The sequence below is a fragment of the Callospermophilus lateralis genome, unplaced genomic scaffold, assembly GCF_048772815.1.
Source record: "Callospermophilus lateralis isolate mCalLat2 unplaced genomic scaffold, mCalLat2.hap1 Scaffold_205, whole genome shotgun sequence".
In the NCBI taxonomy this organism is placed as follows: domain Eukaryota; kingdom Metazoa; phylum Chordata; class Mammalia; order Rodentia; family Sciuridae; genus Callospermophilus; species Callospermophilus lateralis.
The window spans coordinates 551,039-578,637 of NW_027513036.1; the positions used below are offsets into that span (position 1 = coordinate 551,039).

Sequence of the window (27,599 nt, forward strand, 5' to 3'; positions counted from 1 at the left end):
ATGGGGTTGTGCGCCACGCGCCCGGGGCTCCCCACACTGCAGCAGAGCGCTTTTCTGCCCCTGCCACAGGGACCTGAGCTGGTGCGGTATCAGGGCAGATGCTCTCCAGGGCTAGGTGGCCCTAATCCCAGTGGCAGGTTGATGGTGGGGCTCCTTGGGAAAGGCTCACTGGCCCCTTCGTTTTTTTGCTGCACTGGGGATTGGGCTGGTTTTGCCTTTTAACAGGGACTAGAGTTTAGGCTTGGGAAGAGCACCGAGTCCAGGCATGCAATGTGTTCCGAGGTCTCGGCCCCGACTCTGCTTCAACCTGTCATTTCTGTGCATAGAAGCCTCCCTTCATATTTGAGGTAGGGTAGCAGGTGGGCCAGTAATCTTTTGCTTTTGAAAGAGGCCAAGGATCTGCACGGGCCACCTGGGAACTGCAGCCTTTTCTGTGCACAGGAAGCGGACAGAATTGCTTCCCAGTCCTGGATTGGAGGTGGGCGGTGGGGAGTATGTAGCCATTCAGATTCAGATGAAGAGGTTTGTTGCAATAACAATAATAAATACTCCAAGATTTTTATAAGCCAATTCAGTTTTAGACTCAGTTGCTACTGTTGTTGGAACCTCTTTCCTCTATATATTTACTGGCCAGAATACTTCTTTTGGCCTCCCGCTTGGTTTCTAGTAACCTTGTAACTTGATGACCATGTTGTCCATAAATTGTAAGCAGTACATATTTTTAAATATTCATGCTGAAAAGGCCAAGAAGTTTACCTTTGAGCTCTTTATGCCTAAATTGGTGTTACCAAAAACAAATTTTATAATTTGAATTGTTTGTTCCACTCCAAGAAAGAAAAACGATGTCTCCAATATATGTTAAGCAGTTCCTAGAGGTAACCCTAAGGCTAGAGTAAATAAACACTCAGAAAAGCAAAGCAGCTGCCATATTTCCTTTCAGTTTTGGGTGAACAAAATCAGGCTTCCAGCATGGTAGAATGTTTGCTATTCTTTGCTATCAAGCGCTATCCTACGTGGGCTACCTGGACAATCTCATCACTGATGCTTCCTCAGTACTAAGACATGGTGTTGGTAAGGTTCAGTGGGGTAACATAACTTGAGAAATGGCCTGTGTCCAAACAGATGTGACCAAACACAACAGGTGGGTCTGTGTTGTGTTGTAGGAAGTAGTGAGGTGTGTATGTCAGGTGTCCTTGTGTGCCTTACAAATAAGTGCTCCAAAAAAAAAAGTACTTAATAGGTGCTCCATAGTATGCATTATGTTGTCACCTAATATATTACTGATTTGTAAATCCTCTATGACCTAAGGGGGAACAAGAGAAACATTGCCATTTCCACTTGTGATGAGAATTCCCCACCTTAAAGTTGGCCTCTTAATTATATATGAATTAGGATGCTGACAGTTTTGAAAATAGTCCTATTTTAGCTTGAAAGAAACAAGTTACCCTCTCCAAATCTGTGTTTGTTCCTCAGACATATATTTTTATAAAACACACATTCTTGTGTATTTTACTGCTAATTGGCTTTTAGAAAAAGTGTTATTTCCATTTCTTCTTTCTGCTTTTTACATACATCTATTGTCCATTTCATCTTAAATCAGAGACTGTGTATTTGGTCAACCAAAAGAAAAATGTTGCTTCTACCAGTTTCTAGATCAATTGTGATTCTAGTCCTGCATTTTAAGCATGAAGGTATTTCCTGACCTTTTCTCATGGCTAAACTTGTTCCTTGTCAGATAGGATACCCACTTTTGATCTTGTTTATTAAAAAAAAAAATACGAATGAGGATGTTTTGAAACAATCTTAATGTTGGATATAGTCAAAAATATTTGCTCAGAGAAAATACATTTCCTGGTAATTTACCCAGATCCTGAACACAGAGACAGCAACTCTGCTGCAAATGAAATTGACAGTGTTTATGGCTGCATGGTAGCACTTGCAGCCACTTAAAGGTAATGTCTTCAAGCGGGTAGTTCAAGTTAATTAACCCCTTGGGGGTTCCTGAATATTCTTCCCTCTTCCCTCCCTATTACCTCTGCATGAAGCCATACTTAAGCCTGTCCGTGTCTACACTTGGATTTACATATTTGCAAAATGAAGCTTTTTATGATTATGAAACAGAAAAAAATTGAGGCCTGCAAGAACCAAGAGTTTCACTGAAACCAGCCATGGTTGGTAGTAGCCACATTGCTTTTTATTTCTCAGCACAGAGAAAAAATAGAGAAGCTTCCTTTTCTCTTGTCTAATTGGAGGGAATATTGTATTTTATAGCAATAAAATCTCTAAGAATTTTAGATACTTTGAGCAGGTGAATTAAAAGTGATTCCAGGGAGTACTGGAAAAACTTGATTTTTGTTCATAGTGGGATTCATATTTCCTGATGGGTCAATGTGGATTGTGAAAAATCAAGTCCTAATGTTTGTTTTTCTTTTTTCAATGTTCATATACAGTGTTAATGTACCGAGGTGAAGCTCTTGAAGATTTCAGAGGCCAGATTGTCGTTTTGTGAATTTTAAAAAAGGTGACCCTGTATATGTCTACTATAAATTGGCAGAGGTATCACGAGAACTTTGGGCCGGAAGTGTAAGTAAAAGTTTGACAGGTGTTATATTCTTACTTTTGATGGGTTTTTCAGCAGTGTAGATTTAAATGACTGATTTCTTGGGGTCTTTGTAGAGTTAACCTGACCTCTCTGCCAGGCCCTGTGCTCCTAACACGCCTTAGGCCTGGCACAGCATAGAAAGTCAGTAGACTTTCTGAAACAGAACTGAACTGGTTGTGGTTGCTACCCCTCACATCATGTTCCAGAAGGCTCTACACATCATAAAGGTTGTCATGGTGAAAACCTGACAATTCTTAGCTTTGCTGCTTCAAAAGGGAAGGATTCATGGACATTAGAGTTAATCCTGTAAATTAAGTCAGGCATGCATATTTAAAGTTGATTTTTTGTGTATTTTACCTAATCATTTGTGCTGTTTTTACTCTAAAAAAGCAGAATATTATGTTCATTATGTGCTTTTTTTTCTTTTTTGCAACTTCTGGGTCATCCATTTTCTGCTTTTCCTATAATCAATGCCTGAAGGTTCCCCCAGGGATTCTACTTAGCCAGTTGTATGGATCTTCTGATGAAAGACATGACATTGTTTATATCATGCTTTGATATTTTAAATGGGGAGATTCACTAGGAGTGACCTCATTGAGAGACTGATGAGTATTGTCCTTTTCATTTAAAAAAAATGTGATATGTGGATTGTTTACTTAAAATAGTAGCAAGGGTCTTTGATGACTCTAGGAGTGTTCCAGTTTAGAGAAATTCCGGGTTGCATCCCTGAAAGTTCTCACCCTAAATAAAATACCACACAGCAGAAAATAAGACAGAAAATAAGAGTAATCCCTATGGGAAAACTAGTTTTATTTTGTTGCCATTTCTGATTCTTAGGGAATGATCTTGAAACTTGGTGCCTTTGGGTACAAACTTTATATTTAGACAGAATCCCAGTTGCAGTACTCCATATAAAGAACCATCTATTGTTTCTTTCAAGTATACCAAATAGGATTTGTAATCTTTAAACTTGGAACTGTTTTTCCATGTACCTAAGTGGCATTTTTCATACAGTAGTCATCTTTCTCCCCTTCTTTGAGCTTTTGGATAAATGGGCTTGATTTACAATTTCTCCTGTCACATTGTAGCCTGTTAACTATGTTCATCCCTAGGACTCTTGCCATTCTGGGTGGCAGCATTCATCCTGTCTTCCTGAGGAGCCCTGCTTTCAGCACCTGACCAGAAAGGATCTTTGCCGACTGATGAGTGTTTGGGTGGCACTTTGTTTGCATTGCTCCTGTGGCATTCATTTGTCTTCTTTGCCTTCAGTCAGGTTGTGTTTTATCTTAGCTCCCTATAAAGTGAAAAACCCAGTTAGGAAAGGACCCCTGTCTAATCCATCTTCCTTTTGAATATTTCCTTTCAGGGCAGTGGCACTTAAGTACATTTGTTCTGATAGTAGCTTATGCAGAATTTGTTCTCTTGTGGCAGTTCTTTGCTCCCCACCCACAAATCAAATCAGCAGCACCTTGGCAGGGATGATGTATGGAAGCAAAATTAGGTATAAAAATTATTTCCAGTCTGGAGCCTCCATGATTCTGCATCATTTTTTTTTCATATCACAAGAAATGGGATACCACCCAGTGTGTAATTATGGAGCTTTATATAATCTATGGTCTCAATTGACACAGATTAAGAAGAGATAAATGTGTTTCCTTTCTCCATACATCTCTGTTTTTTTTCCTTTTCCAAATTTAACCTTAATAGAATTTTCAGCAGAAGGGAAAAGTGTATTTCCCGTCAGACTCGCCTCTCATGTCATGAATGTTATACTTAGGAAATTAAAAACTCTTTAGTTTTCAAAATGATTCTCCTTTTGAGTTTTTAGTTTTCCTTCTGCAGTGTTGTTGGTTTTCTAGAGTCTCAGACTTTATCTGCCAGTGATGAAGCTTTTAATTGCTCCGTCTTATCTAATCTTCATGGCAGTATTCTACCACTAATACTGGCTCTCAGATGGTTTCTAGATATAACAAGAACATTCATGAACGGGGATATTTTGGAGTTAGTGATAATTAGTTCAAATAGTTTGATTTGCCTATCAGTTTCCTTTAATTATTGGCAAGAATCTTCTGTTCCTTTTAGTCAGTAGTTAGTAATAAGAGTGTCTTTCTCAAGGGGAACTTTATATACCTTTTGTACACTCTATGTAACTTCATAAAATTTAGCTGTTGGTGCTGAAAATAAATGGGGTTCTTTTCTGCAGAGGATTTATTTTGGGTGAAACTGAAGCTTGATATGTGGTTTAGTATGCATTATATTGTAATTTTATTTTCTCCCCAAGTACTTGTAAAAGTAGATTTGGAAAAAGCTAGGAAAGCATATACTATCAATACATTTGCTATAGTGGTAATACATTTTAGAGATTTTGTATTGTTTTTACTTATTAATTTTCATGACTGTTTTGTATTGGTTAAGAAAGACATAAATATTTGTTTATGAGCAATGCTACAAAATGTACAGGTAAATTCTTGCTAGAGGTTATTTGGAATTGCATTTATAACCAGCTTTGATTTATATAGTTTTAACCATATAATATACAATAATCTCCTATGCAGATCTTTTATTTACTTCAGAAGTTTTAACTTTATATGCTCTGTGTTGAGAATTAAACTAAATGTAAAATAGAAAACTTCAGTGGTTGGAAATGTTGTTTTAACAGTTCTGTACTTAATTTTTATTTGGAATAATAATCTCAGTGTAATTGTTATAGCAACTTTCTTTCTTGGTTATACCATATACCTATCTATTATGTGTATATTTCCTGCCACTTCTGAGAATCTCTTATTTATATTCCTTGTACAGAATTTATTTGATATTTGTCTCTTTTGCACTATAGGTTGGCCATATTTTGGCCATATTTGGCCATATTTTTGGATATTTTCCAAAAGATTTCATCAAGGTAGTTCGTGAATATACTAAAGAAGAGCTACAAATTTCAACAGATGTAAGTTATGGATTTCTTTTTTGTTCTCAATTGTAAACTGGCTTATAAATCCATCCGTTATATTCAGTTAACTGCTTCTGAAAGTTTTATAATGTGTTTATAACATTTGTGTATCAGATTTTCATTTGAAATCAGACTACCTATAAAAAAAGTTTGAAAGGCATTCAAGGGTGATTATATTATAATCTGAGAGTTTTCTAATATATTGAAACAGATATTCTTATAGAAGGCTGTTTACTCAACTATAGGGCTTTTCTCTTCTGTTTTATATGTGAAAAATAAATAATTTAATATATTTGTACTTGGCTATTAAATTTAAGAGGTAAATAGTTTCATTTTACTGGCAAAAGGAGGTATTCCAACTTGAAAACTACTCATTGGATAGTTATTAAACATTTTAAGTATATTTAGGTTAAATTAATAAACTCTAACTTTTATACTAGGCTAGAAATATGTACTTACAAAGGTTTTCTTATTCTTAGTCATATATGGGATCATAGTCATGTTATAGATTTGGAAATGGGGACCTGAGCGTTTCAGGTGATGTTCAGTCTCAGATCTTTTAAGGCCCCAACTGCTTCCTTTATACAGCATTCCTGTATTGTGCTCTGACTTAAATTGATTTTGTGACTGAAAGGATTTCGTGTTCTAGAATTCTCACTTCAGCTGATTATTTTCTAGAGTTTTAAATTGTGTAGTAATTGATGCCAACCAACACTAAAATATCTTTGTAGTGGCTGTAGAATATGCAAGCTGCTAGGCTAGGATAGTTCTTAGATTAGATGGGGTGAATGGATAAAGTCATCCTGTTTGTTGTTGCTGTTCCTAAAATTTCTTCATAATCTCAGGGGCCATAAAATCACTTCTGTTGCTTGTTGGACTTCATTGTAGGTAAAGAGAGTTAGTTCTTCGGATTTAAGCTGTGACAGCAGTTCACTGATTACAGAGAACTCATTTGTTTTGAACTCTGACTTCTCATTATGTTTCCCATTACATGCATCCCTCATGGCTTAGAAATGCATGTGATGGGGAGAGGAAATCACTCATCCCTACTACATTGAACTGCCTCCCCCACTCCCAGAACCCCCACAGAATATTATGAAGATTTAATTAGGAGATGGAAATTTTTTAAAAAATTTCATTCATACTATGACTCCTTTTATATGTCAATTTGCTTACTAGTGGCAAGAAGGAAGACTAGATAAATATATAGATAGTCCTGAGAGAGATCTTAGTGACTGTGAAACCCTCATGAAGAGGAAGGTGTATAACTTGTTGAATCTTGTTTTCAGTTTGTTCTTGTGGTAATAATAATGTGAGGAGCCTCTTTAATATCATTCTTTATTCCATCAAATGTACTTGTATCTCAGTAAGATACTTTAAAACTGATTCATCTTTCTCAATGCTGCAGGATCTTCCAGCTTCTCCTGAGCAAATGATTAAGAATTAAATTCCTGAAACATAGGTGTAGATATTAAGAGCTGGAGGATCCTATAAGTGATACCTTGCCTTTCCCTACTTATGCTCAGAGCAAATTGAGAGAGACCCAAGAGTCAGGCTGTTGGAGACCAAATTGTCACTATTTTTACTCATTATGCTTTTTAAAGAATATGACTCATGTTAAAAAAGAAAGAAAGAAAGAAAGAATAGACTTTCTAACACTGTAGTCTAGAAAAAGACAGATTTACTCAGCCATAGATGGAGTTAGCCAATGGGGGTTGGAGGAGAGTAATCTGGTTGACCACAAAGATTCTTTAGAACCAATCCTGAATTTGGGAGCGTGGATGAGTTTGCTTTTGTGACACTTTGTTATTGACACACTAATGTTTTCCTTTTCCTTACAGGAGACAGATTTTGTCTGTTTTGATGGTGGAAGGGATGATTTTGATAATTATAATGTAGAAAAACTTCTAGAATTTTTGGAATTGAATGATTCTGCAAATGAAGATTCTGAGAAAGCTATAGAAAAATTGGAACAATTTCCTGAAGTCTCCCAGGACGTTGAACCTGAACCTAAACCAGTAGTAGCAAACTCAGAGCAAATTGAAAGTGCATTCTCAGAAAACACTATGGATCTTGAGGAACAATTTTTGGCTCAGAAGAACCATCCTCATGCAGATAGTCAAACAGATAATGCTCAGGGTGAACAAACTTCATTTGAACCCTTTGAAGAAATACTACAAGATGAATTGAAAGTGCCAGAAAGTGAAAACAACAAAACCAGCAACAGTTCTCAGGTCTCAAACAAACAGAAGACTGATGTTTATACACTTTTGAAAAAAGAAATGACATTAGACTTGAAAACCAAATTTGGCTCTACTGCTGATGCACTTGTGTCTGATGATGAGACGACCAGACTGGTGACTTCATTAGAAGATGATTTTGATGATGAGGAATTGGATGCTGATTATTATGCATTCGATAAGGAAGAAGAGGAGAAAGAGGAAAGCTTGGGGGAGCTCCCATTACTAACCTTTATAAGTGAAGAAGGCATGAAATTCCCAGTGGAGTTTGGAGTGGAGAAATATTCAATAGGTGAAGAGCAAAATTCAAATGAAGAAGATAAGGTTGAGGTAACTCTGCCCCCAGGCATCATGGATGATAAAAATATACTGACAACCTTGGAGGATACTTTATATATTGGCACAGGTGGTGATGAGAAAACAGATATGATGGATTTGCGGAATTCTTATTCAGAAGAAGAAAAAGAAGATGAGGAAGTTTTAGTTCCAGACAGAAAACAGAAGAAACCACAAGCAGCAACAGATTATATTTATCCTGAAAGTGCAAAATATGGTATTTTTGTGGAAACCTCTAAGACAGATAATGATGAAGAGCCAAAAGTGGACTTCGAACTTCATATTAAAGGAAAAGAGACAAATGTTCAGGAGCCTAAGAAGCACCTGATGCAAGATGTTTCAGAATTAGAGGATGAGAAGATAGAAGGGATGATTGCATATACTTCTCCCCAAAGCAATAAGCTCAGCTCATTGCCAGCTGTTGAAAAGGGCAAGGACACATTAAAATCAGCCTTTGAAAATAACAAGAATGACCTAAAAGAAGCAGTTATCCGTATCTCAAAAGAAGTGAATGAAGAACTCTCTTCACCTGGAGAGAAGATTTTGGAAGATAGCTTAGAGAATAAATCTCTACATAAAGCTGTAGGGAGTCTGATGACCCAAGAACAGAGTAAACCACCAGAATCCTTGGGTATTGCAACATTCCTGGGAGATAATCAAAATGATGCATCCAAAGATGGAATGGAGGAGCCAGGTTCAGTAAATACACCAACCCTGCACATAGACTCAGTGGAGCATCAACCTCAGCAAATTAAAGAGGGACTAGTTCTGAAAACTGAAAATCAATCTGGATTCTCCTCTCCAGATGGAATTGGTTTGTTAAGAGAACCGGAAGAAGAGGTCCCCAGTCCCGGAATAAATCTTTCTTGGCAACAAGAAAGAGATGTGATTGTTACAGTTAGTCATGTAAATGAGAAGATAGGGCTTTCCAAGGACGAGGGTAAAGAGCAGTCCTCGGCTGAAGAATTGATTCAGCATAAGGCAACACAGGGGACACAGAAAATTAAAAAAACAGAGCAAACTGACGAGGTAGAAGTACCGGGTCTCCATTCCGAAAGGCCAGCAGCAGTAGAGGAGGGTTATTATCCCCCTGAAGAGCTTCTGGAGGATGAAAATGCTGTAAGTGCAAAACAGTCAAAAGAAAAACATTCTGGGATTCAGAATGTTAACCAGCACGTTCTTGAGAAAGCAATTTTAGAGACTATCAATCCTGATCTAGAAACCAAAGAAAACAAACAAGAAACGAGTATAATTTGGGAGATTTTTAAGAAAAGTGAAACCACAGCCAAAAGGGTAGACATGATGGACAAGGAACGAGGTGATATGGAAATGGGAAAGGAGGAAAGTCCTCTGGCAGATGAGGAAGCCCAGGGACTCTTTGACAGAAGTGATGAGGAAAACACTCAGACTTCAGGGATAAGTGAAGTATTTCAGGATAAAGATTCTGACGATCTTGAAAAAGACAACCCTAAGGAACATCTGAACACTTCAGGGTCTTCAGAAAAGGCTACTGGAAAAGAAATCTCAAAAGAGGACCTTGAGGACATAGGGCATATCACAGACACAGAAAGCCAGGGTCCTGCTTCTGTAGACCTTGAAGATGATATACTTCCACAGAGTCTACATACAGCCCTAAAGCCAGAGCTTAGCGATCAGGAGGAAGACTTGCCCATAATCCGCAGCTTCTTTACAGAACAAAAGTCCTTGCAACGCATCCTGAAGTACTTTGATGGCCAAGAACTGGAAGCCATGTTGCAGGAAATGTTATTAAAGCTGAAGTCGGCACAGCAGGAGAGCCTGCCCTATAACGTGGAAAATGTTCTAGATAAGGTCTTCCGTGCCTCTGAGTCACACATTTTGAGCATAGCAGAGCAAATGCTTGATAATCGTGTGAATGATATTAGAGACATAGGAATAAAGAAAAGTAACATATTTGAAGAGGCTGCCGTGCTTGATGATATCCAATACTTGATCTATTTTGTAAGGCACAAGCACTCCACAGTGGAGGAGACTGCTCCATTGATAACAGTGCCTCCTCTAGAGGAAATCTGGGCTAAAGCTGAAGGTAAATAACTGCCTGCGGCTTGAGCTGGAGAAAAGGAGTTGTTCCATCCAGGTGTTTTTGTGTATTATTGTAAAGTTCTGTTCAGTTTCCATGTGCCTAAAGGAGAAAGAAGGCTGACTCAGGAGCCCCATATGTTCTTTATTCATTCTTTTGGGCTAGAGCATGAAAGGACATTGCTTATTCTTTTTTTCCTTTAGGACAGTTGGGATTGGTTAGCATGTTCAAAGAGAAATTTTATAAAAAGCTAAAGAGAAAGATATGCACAAAAAGAAACTAATGGACAAAAGTAGACCTGTTAACAGTACAGATTTTATGTTAAAATTATAAAAGGGCTTTATTAAACATAATTTCTTAATCATAAAATATCTGTACTAGATCATGTGGGTGTGGAGTGACTAGCATAACTTTTTTTTTTAGAATTTAATCTCTTTTTATGTGGTGCTGAGGATCGAACCCAGTGCCTCACCTGCACTAGACAAGTGATCTGTCACTCAACCCTAGCCCTAGAATAACTTTTAATGGATAGCTTGCCTGAATTCCCCTCCCCAGCATTTATTTTTTGTGGATACCATGCTATTTCCAGTCTCTTGGGGGAGAGGTCACTTATTCTGGTTTTACTCCACTGGTTTCTAAGGTCCTTGCATTCATATTAATCAAGGATGGAACCAGGATGACAAGCCTTATAATGTAGTGCTTGACACATAGAAGCCTTTCAATTAAATATTCGTCAAACTGACAATGAGCCAATATCCTGATAAAAGCTTTCAGTTTCCTGGTTTCATATTTGATCATCTCTATCCATTGTTTTTCAAAATGAAATATTTCAACTGAGAGTATATGATAAGAATTCCAGAAGGACATAAAGCCATTGGAAAAATTTACTTCCCAAGAATGCTAATTTTACCTGATAATTTGGGGAAGAAAACAGTTGTACATTTAATCAAAGCAGATATATTTTGGATAAGAATGCAAAGTACAAGTGAATGTTCAGGGTAGAATATGAAGCTGTAAAGAGATAATCTTTGCTATGGATCCTATTGGTCTATGTCCTGAGCTCAGGAAGGAGATAGGTTCACCATTTGGCTCCTAGGTTACTTTGAACATATTTGAAAGGCACATTAGCAAGCTAGACTTACGGAATTCCCTTCTCTATACTGGCTCGGTGAGACCAGCACACTTGTAGATGAAAGAGTTCCTGTTATTTCTGTTCAGAATAGACATTTCACATTTTTGTTCTGGACCAGAATTCTCTTCTGCACATTTATTCATGTGGGTGTATGTTGGTTTGCCAAGGGAAGGTAAGTTATTGAAGCCTCTATCATAAATGTATTTGTTTATGAAATACTTTGGATTAAAGGCTTCTTTATAAATTTGACTGTATAGTTCAGTCATCCTTTAAATGGGATGAAAACAAGTAACCCTCCCGTATCCTTGCCCAGTTGTTCTCATGGGCGCATGCCAGGGCATGGAGGGCAGTGTTGAGGTTTCTGGAGCTGTGTGCTGAGGGGGAGTGCTGATCATTTGGCTTAAGTGGGGGTAGATAGTGTCATCCAGCTGGCTCAATGCATTCTTCTCCCCTGTAGAGATGCAGCCACCCCATGAAGATGATTTTCCTAAAGAGAACACAAATCATCTTAATAGAAATCTTCATGAAGAGCCTCGCCTCCTGAGTCACCATTTAAATATGAACCATCCTGAAGAGCCCAGCCTCTTGAGTCAACCTGTGACTGAGGACATGGGTGTCTTAGAAGTGTCTCAGATCCCAAATACTGAGAAAGTAGACCCAGGTAAAGCTTGCCAATTTTTCTCTACAAAGTAGAGGCATTATCATAATGAAGGCTTTCAAGGATATTTGTTGCCAAAGGTACAAAATAGAGCAGAGAGTGATATAGGTACATGTGAGTTAAAAAAAAATCTCTTAAGTGAGAGAAAATCAAGAATAAAGATGACTAGAAATCAAAAATAGGCCAGAGACTGTAACACACCTAAAAGCAAATGTTTAGCTATGACTAGCTTGTGTAAACCATTTACAACTAAAATATTATTCTTCAAAGGCCTTATGCTCTAAAACTAATTTTCAACCAGACCAACAGCAATAGAAACTCTGGGGGTGGGACCCACAATCTGTGTTTAGCAGGCCTTCCATGAAAGTCTGGCCTGGTACAAGTTAGCTTGAGAATCACTGTTCATAGTCTCATAAATTCTGTGTTTTTTCCCTTTTCTTCTAAATGGAATGTAATATAGCTCAAGTCCTGTTTTGACTTGCTTCCTGGACATGGTAATTAAACTTTTTCAAATGCAGTCAATGGTCCAGATCTTTATACTATATACTTACAGGAAACAGTACAGAACTGCAATCCATTTTAGACTGACCCTTATGAATACTTCATCATAGTGCACAGCATCCAGTGGGAGATGAGAAACAATTTTTTTAAAAAATCCCCAATAATGGCATCAACAGCATTCTACTTTTGTGTTGCTCATTCTCATTTTATCTGTAAATTAGATGATTACTAATTGTTTTATTTTATCCATCCAGTATGGTGCTATGAAGCCATAATTACTGTATTTTGTGTTTTTAAACGTTCTGGTCTGTAAGCATAGCTATAGCATTATCCTGCACCAGTGCAGGGCTTAGCAGCACTGATCCTGACCCCCCCCCATCTGCCCACAGAGTGTAGGAGAACTCATAGCAGGGGGGATTCAGTTAATTTGAGAAGGAATAACATATCAGTTCTCCAATTTTCCAGAAGACGTTGCATCCATATATGAACACTACTGACTTATCAACTGTGTTTAACTCCATAAGGTTCTGAAAATGAATAACGCACCATTAAGATTTGTTATTTTCATGCTCCAAAACTTTCAAGATTAGGGAACACTTGGCTTACAAAATTAAGCATGAATTATTTCCCTAGCCTTTTAGGTTCCACCACAAAATGATGTCAATCATCTTTATAGGTAAAATCTTCCCAAATGTCATTTAATGTGTCTCAGGTGCTGAGATGCTGAGCCAATGGGCAGACTTCACCAGCAGTCAAATTCATATACCAATAGTGAATGGAGGGCCTGGGGTTGTAGCTCAGTGGTAGAGTGCTTGTCTAACATGTGAGGCACTGGGTTTGATTCTCAGCACTGCATACAAATAAATAAAATAAAGGTCAATCAAAAACTAAAAAAAAATTTAAAAAGTAGGCAAAACTTAAAAAAATAGTGGTGAATGGAATCGGCGGACACAACATCTTTTTTTTTTTGTATGTGGTGCTGAGGATCGAACCCTGGCCGCATGGCCAGACGAGTGCATTACCGCTTGAGCCACATCCCAGCCCAACTGGTCCAACTTCTTAATAACTGCATGTTGGACTCCTAGCTGTTTAATCAAACATACTCCAGGCTCATGTAACTCATACTGAAATTCCACACCTACAAGCTCTCACGTCTAACTGGAATTCTACCTCATTCACAGAGCCTCAATGCAGGTCTGTACCCAATTCCCTTTAGTCTCTCTTGGTATTACTGTGTTCTTTTTAAATAGCTGTCATCTGTCCACTCAATAAATAGTTGTTGAGTATCTCTGCCAGGTGCCAGATGCTGTGTTAAGCCTTGGCTCATTCCACCTGTAAATCTGCAAACCAAGACTCCCTCTCTTTCAGCTTTCCTAAAATTTTTAACACAAAGTTTCACCAGCACTAAATCCATCTTTGTTGAATGTGACCCTGTCTATATCTCTCTGGTTTTAAAAATTTTCCTTTAGTAAATATTGTTCTGATAGCAGTTGTATGGCCATGGAAGTAGTGGAGAGTAGACTGGAGATTGTTCATTTTATAATTGAAGGGTCTAACAGCTTTAATTAGGATTTTGAAGTTTTTTTCTCTGTGTTAATTGTCTTTAGGAGAGCCACATATTCCAGGCACTGTGACTCATATATTTAGTGAAACACTCGATGAATATTGAAACTGAAGAGAGACAATTCTTATTCTATAGCATAAAATAAAATAGCCATTTCCCCTTTCAATTTTAGAGCTACTTATAACAGAAGGTACTCCTGTTGATGATGCTGATACAGAAGACCAACTAAAGGAGATAAAGGTGGAAGAGCCACCAGATGCCACCCTTTTGGACAACATGCTTTCCTTGTTATATTCATACTTGCTTTATTTCACTAAGATGGTAAGTTTGACATAGTTTCTTCAATTAGAATGTTGATTATTTATTAGTTTTTAAGTGGCTTCTGGTCATGAAGTGAAGAACTTAAAATGTCTTTATGAAAATGATTCCTGACCCTTTGAGTAGATAGCTCCTAAAACAAAAGCCATAGGGGTGTGGCTTAATGGCTACTTAGTTTAGCATATGAGGAAGATTTGCTGTCTACCAAGGCTGGACATTTGTACACCTGAAAAAACTTGGTTCTTCCCCTCAGAACCTTTCGTTCTTGAAACACAGTAAGATAATGGCAGAAAGAGAGGTATTTATTTGATGGTTGAACATTATTGTCCATAAATGCATTTATTATGGTTGGAAGGGTGATCAATAAGGTCAGAAAGTAGTTGAGATGTGTTTGAAGCACAGGCAAAGGGCAAACAGGAGTGTGTCATGTGGTTTGTTGTTGATTAGACAGGCTGGGGTGGAGGATGGTGGGGGAAGCTGGCAGTCAGAAGAAATGTGTTCAGAGAAATGGAAACATGAAGAAAAAGATATTTGGGGAGGCCAGGAAAATGTGAATAGTTGGTGTTGTATAACGTGTGAAGTTGGAGGGGGATGGTCTGTTGGAGAGGCCAGCAAATCTTAAAGGAAGTCATGAGCCAAAGTAGCATTAGACCATTAATAGTGGGGATCCTTAGAAAGTTTTAAGAATGAAAGGAATTAGGTTAGATCTGTTTCTTAGAAAGAGTCACTTAAGGCTGACCTTTCTAAAGAAAATCATGATCCAAACAAGACATTTAATCTGTCTAGAAGCTTATCTAAGCATTTTAGGACTTACCTCCCCCTCATGGTATTTGTTGATGTTGGACTTTTAGAGTTTAATTATAGGAATGAGAAAGCTTTTAGAGCTTGGAGGATAAGATGGTCCTAGGGCCATTGTGACAGTAATCCGTCTCAACTGAAGTTGTTTCCTGTAGGTTGTGTTATTTCAAGACTTGTGTAAGAAAAATGATGTTGTTGTTTTCCTTGTAAAATGTATAGATTTTGAAGCCAGGTAGATCTGGTTTCAAATCCCAAGGTTATCATTTAGAAGTTTGGGCAGATAACTAAACTTTTGAATATCAGATTCCCCATCTGAAAAATGTAGATAATGCTTACTCCAATCATAAGAATTAAATGATTTGACAAGGTAAAGTGTCTGGTGAGATGTCTGGCATTTTGTAGGGTTTTACCCCCACGAACCCCTAATTCTCATGTAGGCAGTCAGACGTGGTATAAAGACAATGAATACCTGGGGAGGAAAGACCACCAGGGTGGAAAAGATGTGATGGGGAGAAATGAATCATTTTTCAGTTGGCTCCATGTTTGTTCATGGTGGTGGCAGCCACCTGGGTAAGGAGTATGTACAAGCCAGGCAGTTAGAATAATGATATTTCCAGTGATTAAAGCCCAGTCTTCCACAGTCATAATTTGATTATCAGAATGAATCAACATCACTTGGAAAGTTTACAGCCTCACGATATGGGAAGGATTTCTTTATTCATATTTTTAGGTATGCACAGAGCACTCCTCTAGGTCTAGGTCGGGGTACACGAATGTGGTGCAGGTATGGTCAGTGATTTTGTGGTGATAGGTAAGACATTTACGTGAGTGGCAAAGAAGAGGCACAATGTTACGAGACTGATTTGAAAGGAGCCTTCAAAAAGGCATTTTGATGGCCCAGTATGTACAGGACATTGTGCGAGGACTAAAAGAGTCTAACAGGTATAAGGCATGATTGTGACTTTTGAAAGCCTTAAGAAAAGGACTTAACAAATATATGCAAAAATTATGAACAAGTCAATGTAAAATCTTAAACAAGTAGTATGATATCTGATAGGACTGGAGAGTAATAGGCTCTGATGTGTTTGGGAGTTGTGCACCAATCAGATTCATTGATCAATGGAATCTTAGTAGAATCTTAGTGTTAAAAGAAACCTTGGAAGGCTGTTAGTCTAGTTTCTCACTCATTGGTGTAATTTTCTTTACTGTGGCCCTGACGAGTAATTATGAGGCCTGTACACCAGTATTTCCTAGCATGAGTCACTCTCTTACAAGGCTATATGTTCTTCTGTTGTCTAGTTCATCCTTGTATTGACTCCAAATTTTCCTCCACATGATTTCCTCTATAAAATTGAATTCTTTTCTACATAGAACTCCTTTAAATATTTGAAGTTATATCTTAATTTAAAAATTATTTTTAGTATTTTTATCATGGAAACTTTCAAATAAGAGCAGAGAGAATAGTAGGGGACTATAGGTAACCATAACATATTGTACATTTCAGAATACTAGAAGAAAAGATTGTGAAAGTTTTACCATAAATGATGTTTGAGGAGGTAGATATATTTAACCTGATTTAAACGTTACATAGTGTATACATGCATCAAAATGTCATGTTACCTACTTCAATAATTAAAATGTTTATTTCTATGTACTAATTAAAAAATAAATTTAATTAGAAAAGCTTTAAAGAAAAGCATAGAGAATAGTATAATGAACCCATGGGCCATCACCCAACTTAACAGTAATTCCTTGATAGCCAATATCAGTGAGTTTTTTTTTAAATTTGTTCTAATTGGTTATACATGATAGCAGAATGCATTTCGATTCATTGTACATAAATGGAACAAAACTTTTTCTAGTTGTACACAACACGTGTAGTAGTCCTACATGTACCTTGGGTAATGAAGTTCATCTCATTCCACCATCTTTCCTATCCCTATGCCCTCTCGCCTTTCCTACCTCCCCTTTGCCCAAAGTTCCTCCATTCTTTCCATGCCCCTTGCCACCCACCTCACCCCCATTATGGGTCAGCATCCACTTTCAGAGAGAACATACAGTTTTTGGTTTTTGGGATTGGCTTACTTCCCTTAGCCTGATATTCCCATTCACCCGCAGATGCCATAATTTTTTTCTCTTTTAATGCTATAAGTAACATTTCATTTTGTATATGTACCACAGTTTCTTTATCCATTCATCTGTTGAAGGGTTGTTTCCACAAAACTATGGAATGTTTCACAAATGTGGGTGTCATCCTTGCTCAGGGACCATGCTAATTTTTTCTGTATTGCCCCAATTTTAGTATATGTGCTGCCAAAGCAATCACACTCTGAGTTTTAACAAATGTAGATACCCATGTAAAAACTACCATTATCAAGATATAGAACAGTTTTTTCACTAGAAAAGGGGTTTCCTTGGGATCCTTCTCAGTGAGTTCCTTCACCACCTGTTCCAGGCAACCACTGATAACTTTTTTTTAAACTATAGATTCATTTTTCCTACAGTACTATTTCATATATATGCCCCTATAAGTGGACTCATATCTAGGAGTGCAATTGCCTCCTACATTTAATGTATGTTTTTATCTTATGTGATACTGTCAAGCCATGCTAATAAATGACCACAATCATTTTATACTTCCACCAGCAATTTAGGAGACTTCCACTTGACTTCATCTTCACTAGCACTTGGGCCATTCTAGTGGGTATGTCTTTGTGAGTTTATTTCCTGATAATTAATGATATTGAGTGAACTTTTTTTTTTTTGAGATAGGGTCTCACTAACTTGCTTAGGCTCTTGATAAGTTGCCAGCCTCAAACTTGGGATCCTCCTACCTACACCTTCTGAGCTGCTGGGATTACAGACATGTGCCATCATGCCTGGATCAAATACTTCTTCATGAGCTGGTTGACCATACTGTTTTTGTATGTCAACTCTATCTGGTTAGCTGGAATCCAGACTTCTCCCAGCTCAGTGCCAACTGTGGGATTGGTTAGCTTATAGTTGTTCTTGGCCCTTGCAGGTACTGCTTAGAATGTAGCCCCAAACTGAAGACCACCTCCATGCAGATTTCTGGAACTCTTTTTCTTTGTGGCTCCCATCTTTCTGGTAGTTTTCTCTACATGTTTTGGCTGCTTAATCTCCTGGAACTCTGGTCTCTTTCTCCTCAGTGAGACTGTTAGGCCCCATTTGGGTTCCCCTTCCCAAACTGAGGTCTAGAGGGTGCCTGAAGGTAGAATGCTCACCTATTTGTTCTCCTGCTCTTAGGGGTGACAGTTGCATGTTCCTTGTGGCTTTCTATCTGAAAAATAGCTCTTTAAAATATATATTTTGACTGGGCATGGTGGCACATGCCTTAATATCCTAGTGGCTCGGGAGGCTGAGAGAGAATCATGAGTTCAAAGCCAGCCTTAGCAAAAGTGAGGTTCTAAGTAACTCAGTGAGACCCTGTCTCTAAATAAAATACAAAATGGGGCTGAGACTGGGGATGTGGCTCAGTGATCAAGTGCTCTTGAGTTCAATCCCTGGTACCAAAAAAAAAAACTATATATATATATATATTCCAACTTTCTGGTATCTATTGATTTCTCCTTTTGTTGTAACTTTTTGCAATAATTGAAAAAAATATGTTTGTGGGACTTCTAGGATATATTGTAGTTTTGGTGAATAAATGACATTCCCCTGGTACAACAATTTAACCTGTTTTCTCTATTGCCTTTTTTTTTTTTTGGTGGTGCTGGGATTGAACCTCGGGCTGCATGCATTCTAGGCAAGTGCTGAGTTAACAACCTCAGCTTCTCTCTGTTGCTTTATATTTCTTGGAAATTCGTAGTCAGGTTTAGGTTCAATTCTTTTTCTTATGAAAACTTAATAGGAAATATTGCATTGACATATGCATATCCTCTCCTTTGATGTTGACTACTAGTCAACAGTGATGTTGGTGAGATTTGCTAATATATTATAGGTTGCAAAATATCAATGGTCTGAGTTGCTGGATTTTTCTTTCTTCATTTAAAGGATGGGATGCCTACACAAATAAAAATTTGATTATTCTTTTTTCTTGGCGGCGGGGGTATTGGGAATTAAACTCAGGGGCATTTGGCTAGTGAGCCATATCCCCAGCCCTATTTTGTATTTTATTTATATACAGTGTTTCACTGAGTTGCTTAGCAATTCCCTTTTGCTGAGGCTGACTTTGAACTTGCTATCCTCCCTCCTCAGCCTCCCTAGCTACTGGGATTACAAGTGTGTCCCACGGCGCCTGGCTATGATTGATTATTCTTTACACAGATATTTGGTTTGTAGAGTTAAGGCAGGAGATAAATATTTGATTCCTTTTCTTTATTTAAACACTTTTCAGAATAGTAAGGTATTTTTCTAGCTTATCAAATGATACCCAAAGGGGCTTGAAATCTTTTTATTGTTTCATTGTTTTTATTTGTTGCCATAAAATTAATTAGTTCTTTCATATATTTAAGTTTTTGTCTTAGATGAATTTTTTAAATTATAAAAACCAGGTTATCTAAGAGAAAAGAATGATCCAGAGGGATTCTAGCCAGGTGTTAGACAACGTGATGATATAGGGCCTGTTACAAACTAGAAAATTTAAAGTATGCTCAATTTAAAGTATTTAGATTCAGGCTGGGGTTGTGGTTCAGTGGTAGAGCGCTTGCCTAGCATGCATGAGGCACAGGGTTAGGGTTAGGGTTAGGGTTAGGGTTAAATTTAGGGTTATGGTCAGGGTTAGGGTTAGGGTTAGGGGTTCGATCCTTAGCACCATATAAAAACAAAATAATGTGTCCACCTGAAACTAAAGATACATAAATAAATTTTTTAAAAAAGTATTTAGATTCATTATACTTGAAAACACTGCAAGTGAACAAAAAATATGAGACTGTCAGTATCCTTTCTCTTGAAGAAACTATTGGAAAATATTGAGGAGGTGGATTTCTGATGAGGAGGTTGGTTTAGAATTGCCATGATTCTTTGTGACTGTTTTGTTATAAATTTAAGGTTTCCCATTTCTTCTAATTTGTCTGTTTCAGCTGTTTACTACATTGCCTGATGAGTATCAACCTGGGCCTGATTTTTATGGACTACCATGGGAGCCTGTAGTTTTCACTGTTTTCTTTGGATTGGTATCCTTTGTCATTTTCTTTTGGAGAACTGTTCTTGTTGTGAGTAAATTAACTTACTTATACCTTAGCACATAAGCACAAGGATTATTTTATATAGTCACTCCCCCCCCCTCTTTTTTCCTTTTCAGTTGCTAAAACACAAATTAGTGGTTTAAGTCAAACTAACCTTATAAAATAATTTAGTGTGGGTGCAGTTGGTAGAACTGGTAATTCTTACAGCCATCCTGACCAGTAGTTTCATACGTATCAGAAGTCTTTAAAAGTGGTATAAAAGATGGTATAGGTTAGATAAATATCCTTTTATGTAGCATATATGTCTAGTAATCTATATTAAAGAAATAACTATGCTTTGAAGGTTTTGGTAATGTTTTTCAGTGGAACAGTGTATTAGATTGAAGACTTAGCACAACATAATTCATTTAGGGGATATTGTATGTTCGCTTAATGGAATGGTAGGCAGATTTATCTATTTCAAAGCTTTGAGGTACAGAAAATGCTCACAATTAAATATGAAGTGGAAAAAAAAGCAGAAACTAAGATTTAAATGTTGATGAACTGTATGTTAATATAAACACATATAAACAGGGGGAAATGCTACAAAGAAATACAGTAAAATGAGAAAAAGGAGATAAGATAATTTTTCCAGTCTTTTATATATATTTTTTCCAGATTTTATGATTTGATCATATGTTCAGAAAATACCTTTTTATTTGGAAGTATAGATTATGTGTTGTCCAAAAATCCATTAAATGTTTTGTTCATTAAGTCTTTTTTTTCTGAGCAGAATTAGTCTATCTCTGTGTATGTGTGTACATATATGTATAAGCGTATATATATAAGCTTATACATACATATGTTTGTACCGTAGGTCATTCTGTTTCATAGTTATTTAACATAATTCGAAGAAAATTATTTTAGGTAAATGGACTTTGCATATGAAAAGCCTAACAGTTAAAGAGGCCAAAAGCATTGGATACAAATCTTTTCAAATCTGAGTGTTCTTTTTCTGATTTCTTAACTATATCAGACATATCATTGTTAAGATAAGTTTCCTCTCCTTGTACAATTGAGTGTAAAATCTCTTAAAAAGCATTCCCTTCTTAAATAGAAGAATCGTTTGCCTGGATTCCTGTGAGGAATTTTCACAGTTCAATCTCATTGAACTTTTTCTCAGCTAAAAGGAAAAAGGAAATAAAGAGAAGGGAAAAACATGAAAACACTTTATATTTCTCTTTTGTTTCTTTCATTTCAAGAACCCCAGTACCTGTTTATCTTTTCACTAGGTTATGTGGGATCTGGTTCCTAGCTATTGCTCCTCAGTTTCAGCATTTGACTTTGGAGCTTTAGTCTCTTCCTTAGATGACTGCTTTTATGCTACTTTCCATTTTCTTCTGTTGTCATTTTGAGTAAAAGGTTAGCAAGGCTATGACATTAAAGAAATGCCATTTCTTTCTGTGTTGGAGTTTTCTGAATGCAATTTCCTATTACAAAGATCCCATGGATGATCCATGGACACATCTGAGTATCCCATCACCATTTATAACATTTGAAAGGACAAGTATAGCTAAGTTACAAAGAAATTTAATGATGTTTTTAAAAAAATTTCTGCTTAGGTTTTATTATCAGGCAGTTTATTGCTGTCTTTAGGAAATGATTGTTTTTGTCCTTTCCAGAATATGTTAATTGTCATTTCTCTTATTGCTTGTGCATTTTCTTCTAGCAGTCTTCCCTTTCAGATTTCTTGCTATATATTTAGTGGTTTGTAGAAATAAGATGATGTAGCCTATTAGTTTCTAAATTCAGCCAATAGCCAAATTTAAATTGGAGTTCTAAGATGTTTTCTGGTGAGTGAAAGTGGCATATCTTAGTACAAAGATTATGCCTTAATATCTTTTCCTCAGATTCCTTTTGAATAGTCATTGTTTCTAGACTTTATCCTGGTTATTTAGAATTCTCAAGTAAATGATTTTGAGTACACACACACACACACATCTTTACTGTGAAATAAGGTACATATCTTAGTGTTTTTATGTCAGAGCCTATTTATGAAATATAACTACCAATTATATTTAAAATGCTTGTTAACCTTTACTTATTTTTAATCCTATGAATTTATTATTCTGAACCAGAATGTTATTAAATTCTCACTTGGTTATGATTCTGACTGTTGTTTTAGGAATGCTGTTTCTATTGAGCAGATGTTTGACATCAAATTTAATCTTTTTTCTCTCTTCTAGGTAAAAGATAGAGTATATCAAGGTAAATTTTTAGGTTTCTTAAACTTCTATTGTATTGGTGTTTGATGTGTGTTTTATGTATGTTAGAAGTAGATACAGTGACTTTTAATGTCTATTACTTTTTTACCTCCTGAAAATTTTACTATTCCTAGATTGCTAGCATGGATAACTGAGTAGATGATGATGGTTCCAACTCTGAGATAGGCGATAAAGAGGAGGAACAAATTGTGGATAGGGAGATGATAAGTTTTAATTTGGGGCAGATTAACTTTGAATATTGATGTAATGCAGATGTATTACATTTGAAGAGTATTTCTATGCTAATGATTTAATCATGCATTAAGTAATTGAGTAGATAATTTAAAGAATTGTAATGTGAATCAGTATGCTTTCATTTCTGTTTTTCTTTGCAAAGAATTAAATGATTCCATTTTCTGAAAAGAAAGTGTTTTGAGAAGGGAGGAATATCAAGCTACAACACTTTACTGTATTTCCCATCTGTGAAATAAGCTTAAATTGAAATATCATTTTGGATGGGAGGGGTACCTGGGATTGAACTCTGGGGCACTCTACTGAGCCACATCCCCAACCCCCTATATTTAGAGACCAAGTCTCACTTAGTTGCTTAGTGTCTCACTCTTGCTGAGGCTGGCTTTGAACTTGGGATCCTTCTAGCTCAGCCTCCTGAGCCACTGGGATTACAGGTGTGCACCACCGCACCCAGCAAAATATCATTGTTCTTATATTTTTCTTAAATTTTAATAATTTTATACTCTTATTGCTAATAAGCATAGATTGCTTTTTAAAAGCATAATAGTTATGGTAAGAAGTATTTCCTCATAGTACCATATAACATGTCTTTGCTTTTAGTAGATTGGGTAATTGAATTTCATTTAGTGATTGTAATAATCTTGTGTATTTCCCCCTTTTAGTCACTGAACAGCAAATTGCCCAAAAGATAATCAATTTCATGAAAGAAGATGAAGAACTGATACAGAAATTTTCAAAGTATGAACAGAAGGTATAATTATTTTTTTGTTTCTTTCTCCCTTGGTTCTAGCTTGAATCATTTCTACCTGTTTTAATTTAAAAATCATATTTTAAAATTTTTATTTCATTATTTCCTACAAATCATCCAAATTCTAAGCAGTCATATGTATTAAGTACTGCTTTCTTCTGGAAAGGGTCACTTGTCTGGAAGTAACTTGTATAGTAGCACTATAATTTCTGTATCTTAATTCTGAATGCTTTATTTACATAGATGAAGGAATCAGAGAAACAGATCCAAGAAACCATAAAACAAAATATGATTCTTTCTGATGAAGCAACTAAATATAAGGTAAAAATCCCTTCTTTGGGGGGAATTACATTCTAAACTCAAAAGTAAATGTAATGAGTGAGTAATCTTGACACCTTTTTTCCCAGGATAAAATAAAGCTTCTTGAAAAAGCTAAAGAATTTCTGGATGAGAGAGCTAAAAGTCTTCATGTTATGTTAGAATCTGAAAGAGAACAGAATGCTAAGAATCACGACTTGGTAAGAGTTTTGCTGCTAAGTGTTGCTTTAATTTGGCTTTTGAAATATTTTGTAAAATTGGTTAAGTTGAACTTAGTCCAGCTGTTAACTAAAGTAAGATTAGGAGTCAAGGAAGTTGAACCCACGTCTGTGCCCATTTTGTGGAACTTTTAAGTACTGATACAACAAATGATTTTTATGGGCCTAGGAAATATTTTTATTCTCAACCTTGGATAATTTTCATATTGCTTTGCTCTGCCCTTGGAAACATGCAGATCAACTAAAAAACTATTGTCCAATTGAACAGTATTTGTTTACTTTTTACTTGAAAGAGTAATGAATTAATCAACTTTCTGTACTTAAAAAAATTTACTTACATATTTCATTTTCAATTTCTATAAGTTTCTGTAATTACATAAAAGTTGCAAAAGATAGTAGAGAGTGTGTTCTGAAATATCCTACCCCCAAGTAAGCTTGATCACCTAGCTGAGGTAGTATTTATCAGATTTCTTCACTGTAAAAATTCTTTCCAATCCTTTTTATATTATATTCTTTGGAAGTTACCATGCACAGCCCACAGTTAAAGTATGAAGAGTTATGAGCTCAGGATGCAGCTCATGGTAGAGCACTTGCCTAGCATGCATGAGGCCCAGGATTCAATCCCAGGCATTGCAAACAAAGATTGGGGAGTTATGTCCACTTCCTTAAGGAGCGAATATCTTTATAAATTTTTGGGAATTCTTCTGTATGTGAGATTAGTCTATACTCCCTTAAATTTTATCATTTTTTACTTCAGATAAGAAAATTTTAAAAATGATCTTGGGAAATTTTTTTCTCTATCACTAGAAAAAAAAATTACTAATTTGAACTGGTTTATTTGAAAACAGTAATTAATTAATTTTCTATGCTTTAAAACATTTTATTATTGCATTATGATTTTCTATACTTTGACCTTTTTTTCTGGTTATCTCATAAACAGTAAGGTTGTGGATGCCATGAAATATTTATGACTTCATTTTCCCTCATCTCTTTCAGTTCTTGATTTTTTGCTTAGTCCAAAGCTGAATCCCCTGCATTTACCTGAAATGTAATGGGATGGCTTGACAAATATTTTGTTGTGTTTATCTTTTTTAGTATATATATATATATATATGTGTGTACACACACACACATACACACACACACACACACACACACACACATATCACTATTTCTACTGAAATCCTAATGCATATTTTGTGTTCTGTTTTCACTTGGCAGATAATGGAAAATAAGAAATCTATAGAGAAGCTTGAAGATGTCATTTCAGTGAATACTTCTGAATTTTCAGAGGTAAAGCTGCCAACTCTTGCTAATGGGATAGTTGGCATAATGGGATATTAATATTACATCTTAGTTTTGTTGCAGACCAAAAATTTGAAGTGTGCTAAAATGTGCAAAAAATGAGAACTATATGATGTCTGGTTTGGGAAAGTATAACTTTGTTTTTTCTTTTGAATTAATTCACTAACTCTAGTGTTTTGCATTAGCTTCAAATTGTCTTTAATGAAGCTAAGCTTCGTGAAGAGAAGGTGAAGTTGGAATGCTGTCAGCTTCAGAAAGAAAATACCATACTTAAGAAGACGAAAGAGCAGGTAAAGAAAATTTGATGTCATACATAATGTAAACTAGAGAAGTGAATGTCATTATCTTGTATCTTTCTTGGATCTGTTTCTGAGGTAAGGAATATTCATGTAGGACCTTTTCTAGATATGCAAAGTTTAAACATACTCCCTAAATTGAGTGCATATATATGTTCTCCATCTGTTTTGGATTTTTGGATTATTGCTTTTCCTATCAAATGTCAATCCTGCTGGAGGTAAATTATTTGAATTGGCAGCAATTTTCTGGGGAATGCAATAAACAGGGTCAACTTCCTGAGAGCTCTGATGTTCTTACTGCAGCTGTGAGAGTTGGGGCCACTCTGCCCTCTTCCTTAACCAAGGTCTCAACCTCCTCGATTGAGGCAGGCCACCGAGGAGTATGGTTCTCTATTTCTTTGTCTAAGTCTTGTAGTCCTGTTGTATCCAGTGCATAAATCCCTCCCTAACCCATAGGAATTCATGTATTTTGACTTTTCAGTTGCAGCAGGAAGTCAAAGACTGGTGTACATCACACGCTGAGCTCAATGAACACATCAAATCATTTGAGAAGTCCCAGAAAGATTTACTTGTATTTCTTAATCACAAAGATGATACTATTAATGTAAGTTTATACTCCAAATACATGTTTCATCTCATGATTTCTCCTGAAATCTTCTGAATTAAAATCGAGAGTCTTCCAACCTTTTGCTTCTTTTTAGGCTTTGACTCATTATATCACACAGTTGATCGGTTACAATGTGAATCTGAATCTGAGGATCAAAATAGAGAAGATGAGTCAGATGAATTAACCAACGGAGAGGTAGCAGGTAAGATCAGTCTCAGGGAGGTTGAATCCTTTTTTTGCTTTCCTGTCTTTAATTAAGTATTTATACAGATGCCACTTTTCAGCTGGCTGATTTTCTTCTTAAGCTTCAGGGTTGTAGACACATATCACTGGATCTATAGATATGTCTGTTGCATTGGCAGAGGTGGGTTGCTGGGGTATAATGTAGCAATAGGCATGTGAAGAACACTGACTTTTTCTATCCCATTGAAAATTAGTAAGTACACTGCAGCTACAATAGTCACATCCTGTACAATACTTAGAGTATTGAACATTGTACAGTAAGAGAAATTTATTTCTTAACTTATGCAGATGATAGTTGATTTTGATACTCATCATCTCTATGGGTCTGTGGTTTTAAGGTCCACAGTCAGTCTTAAGAGTCTGGAGGTAGTTGGAACCATAAACTAAGGCTGTGAGAACAGAGGCTAGAGACTATCAGAAAGCTAGAGAGAGGGAGTGTAACAGTGTTTACTGATGAGGAAAATATTTCCAGATGTTTTCTCCCAAGTTGGATATTGCTTACATAGCAAGTATTTCAAACCACACCTGGTAGTAGATTCAGGGAAAAAATAGAGGATTGAATCTTTCTAAATAAGACACTTACTTGCCCAGGTGAAAATAGATCTGAGAGAGAAGAAAAGCTTTTATCTTACAAGAATAGCATAGATAACATTTTTAGTTGTGTAAACTAGAAATTCACCTTTTTTTTGTTTTGTTTTTAAGACAGACACAGTACTTTTATTTATTTTTATGCTGAGGATCAAACTCAGTGCCTCACACATGCTAGGTGAGCACTCTACCACTGAGCCACAATCCCAGCCTGAAATTCACCTCTCTCTCTCTTTTTTTTTTTTAAATCTAAGCTTGCAATTCTCTTAAAAGTCATTAGTCTAATCAGTTTAGTTATTTAATTGATTTTTTTTTCTTCTGATGATGAACACAATCATTATTTAGTTTGGGGAAGTTAGGAGAATATAGAGTTAAAAGTAAGGAAAGAAAAAGCTAAAGTCTTTTGTTTTTTAGGTGATCGGAACGAGAAGATCAAAGATCAAATTAAGCAGATGATGGATGTCTCTCGGGTATAG

The 27,599-nt window shown here is 36.4% G+C and overlaps 1 protein-coding gene and 1 non-coding gene across 2 annotated transcripts; one reads left to right on the top strand and one right to left on the bottom strand.

Moving 5' to 3' along the window:
• On the top strand, positions 1 to 27,599 carry LOC143388729 (transport and Golgi organization protein 1 homolog). The gene is made up of 12 exons (XM_077108213.1): positions 1 to 81; positions 5,439 to 5,546; positions 7,391 to 10,190; positions 11,774 to 11,977; positions 14,212 to 14,360; positions 23,792 to 23,869; positions 23,956 to 24,066; positions 25,306 to 25,377; positions 25,575 to 25,679; positions 26,167 to 26,293; positions 26,387 to 26,494; positions 27,538 to 27,599. Exons 1-12 carry the CDS (start codon positions 1 to 3, stop codon positions 27,597 to 27,599), a joined length of 4,005 nt encoding a protein of 1,334 aa, XP_076964328.1.
• LOC143388733 (U6 spliceosomal RNA) lies at positions 17,375 to 17,481 on the bottom strand. Its single transcript, XR_013090065.2, has one exon. It is a non-coding gene; the product is annotated as a U6 spliceosomal RNA (small nuclear RNA).

Coding starts and splice junctions, on each gene's coding strand:
- LOC143388729 (XM_077108213.1), top strand. CDS start 1: ATGGGGTTGTGCGCCACGCGCCCGGGGCTCCCCACACTGCAGCAGAGC. Junction 25,378..25,574: donor ATACTTCTGAATTTTCAGAG/GTAAAGCTGCCA, acceptor GTTTTGCATTAG/CTTCAAATTGTCTTTAATGA. Junction 25,680..26,166: donor TTAAGAAGACGAAAGAGCAG/GTAAAGAAAATT, acceptor TTGACTTTTCAG/TTGCAGCAGGAAGTCAAAGA.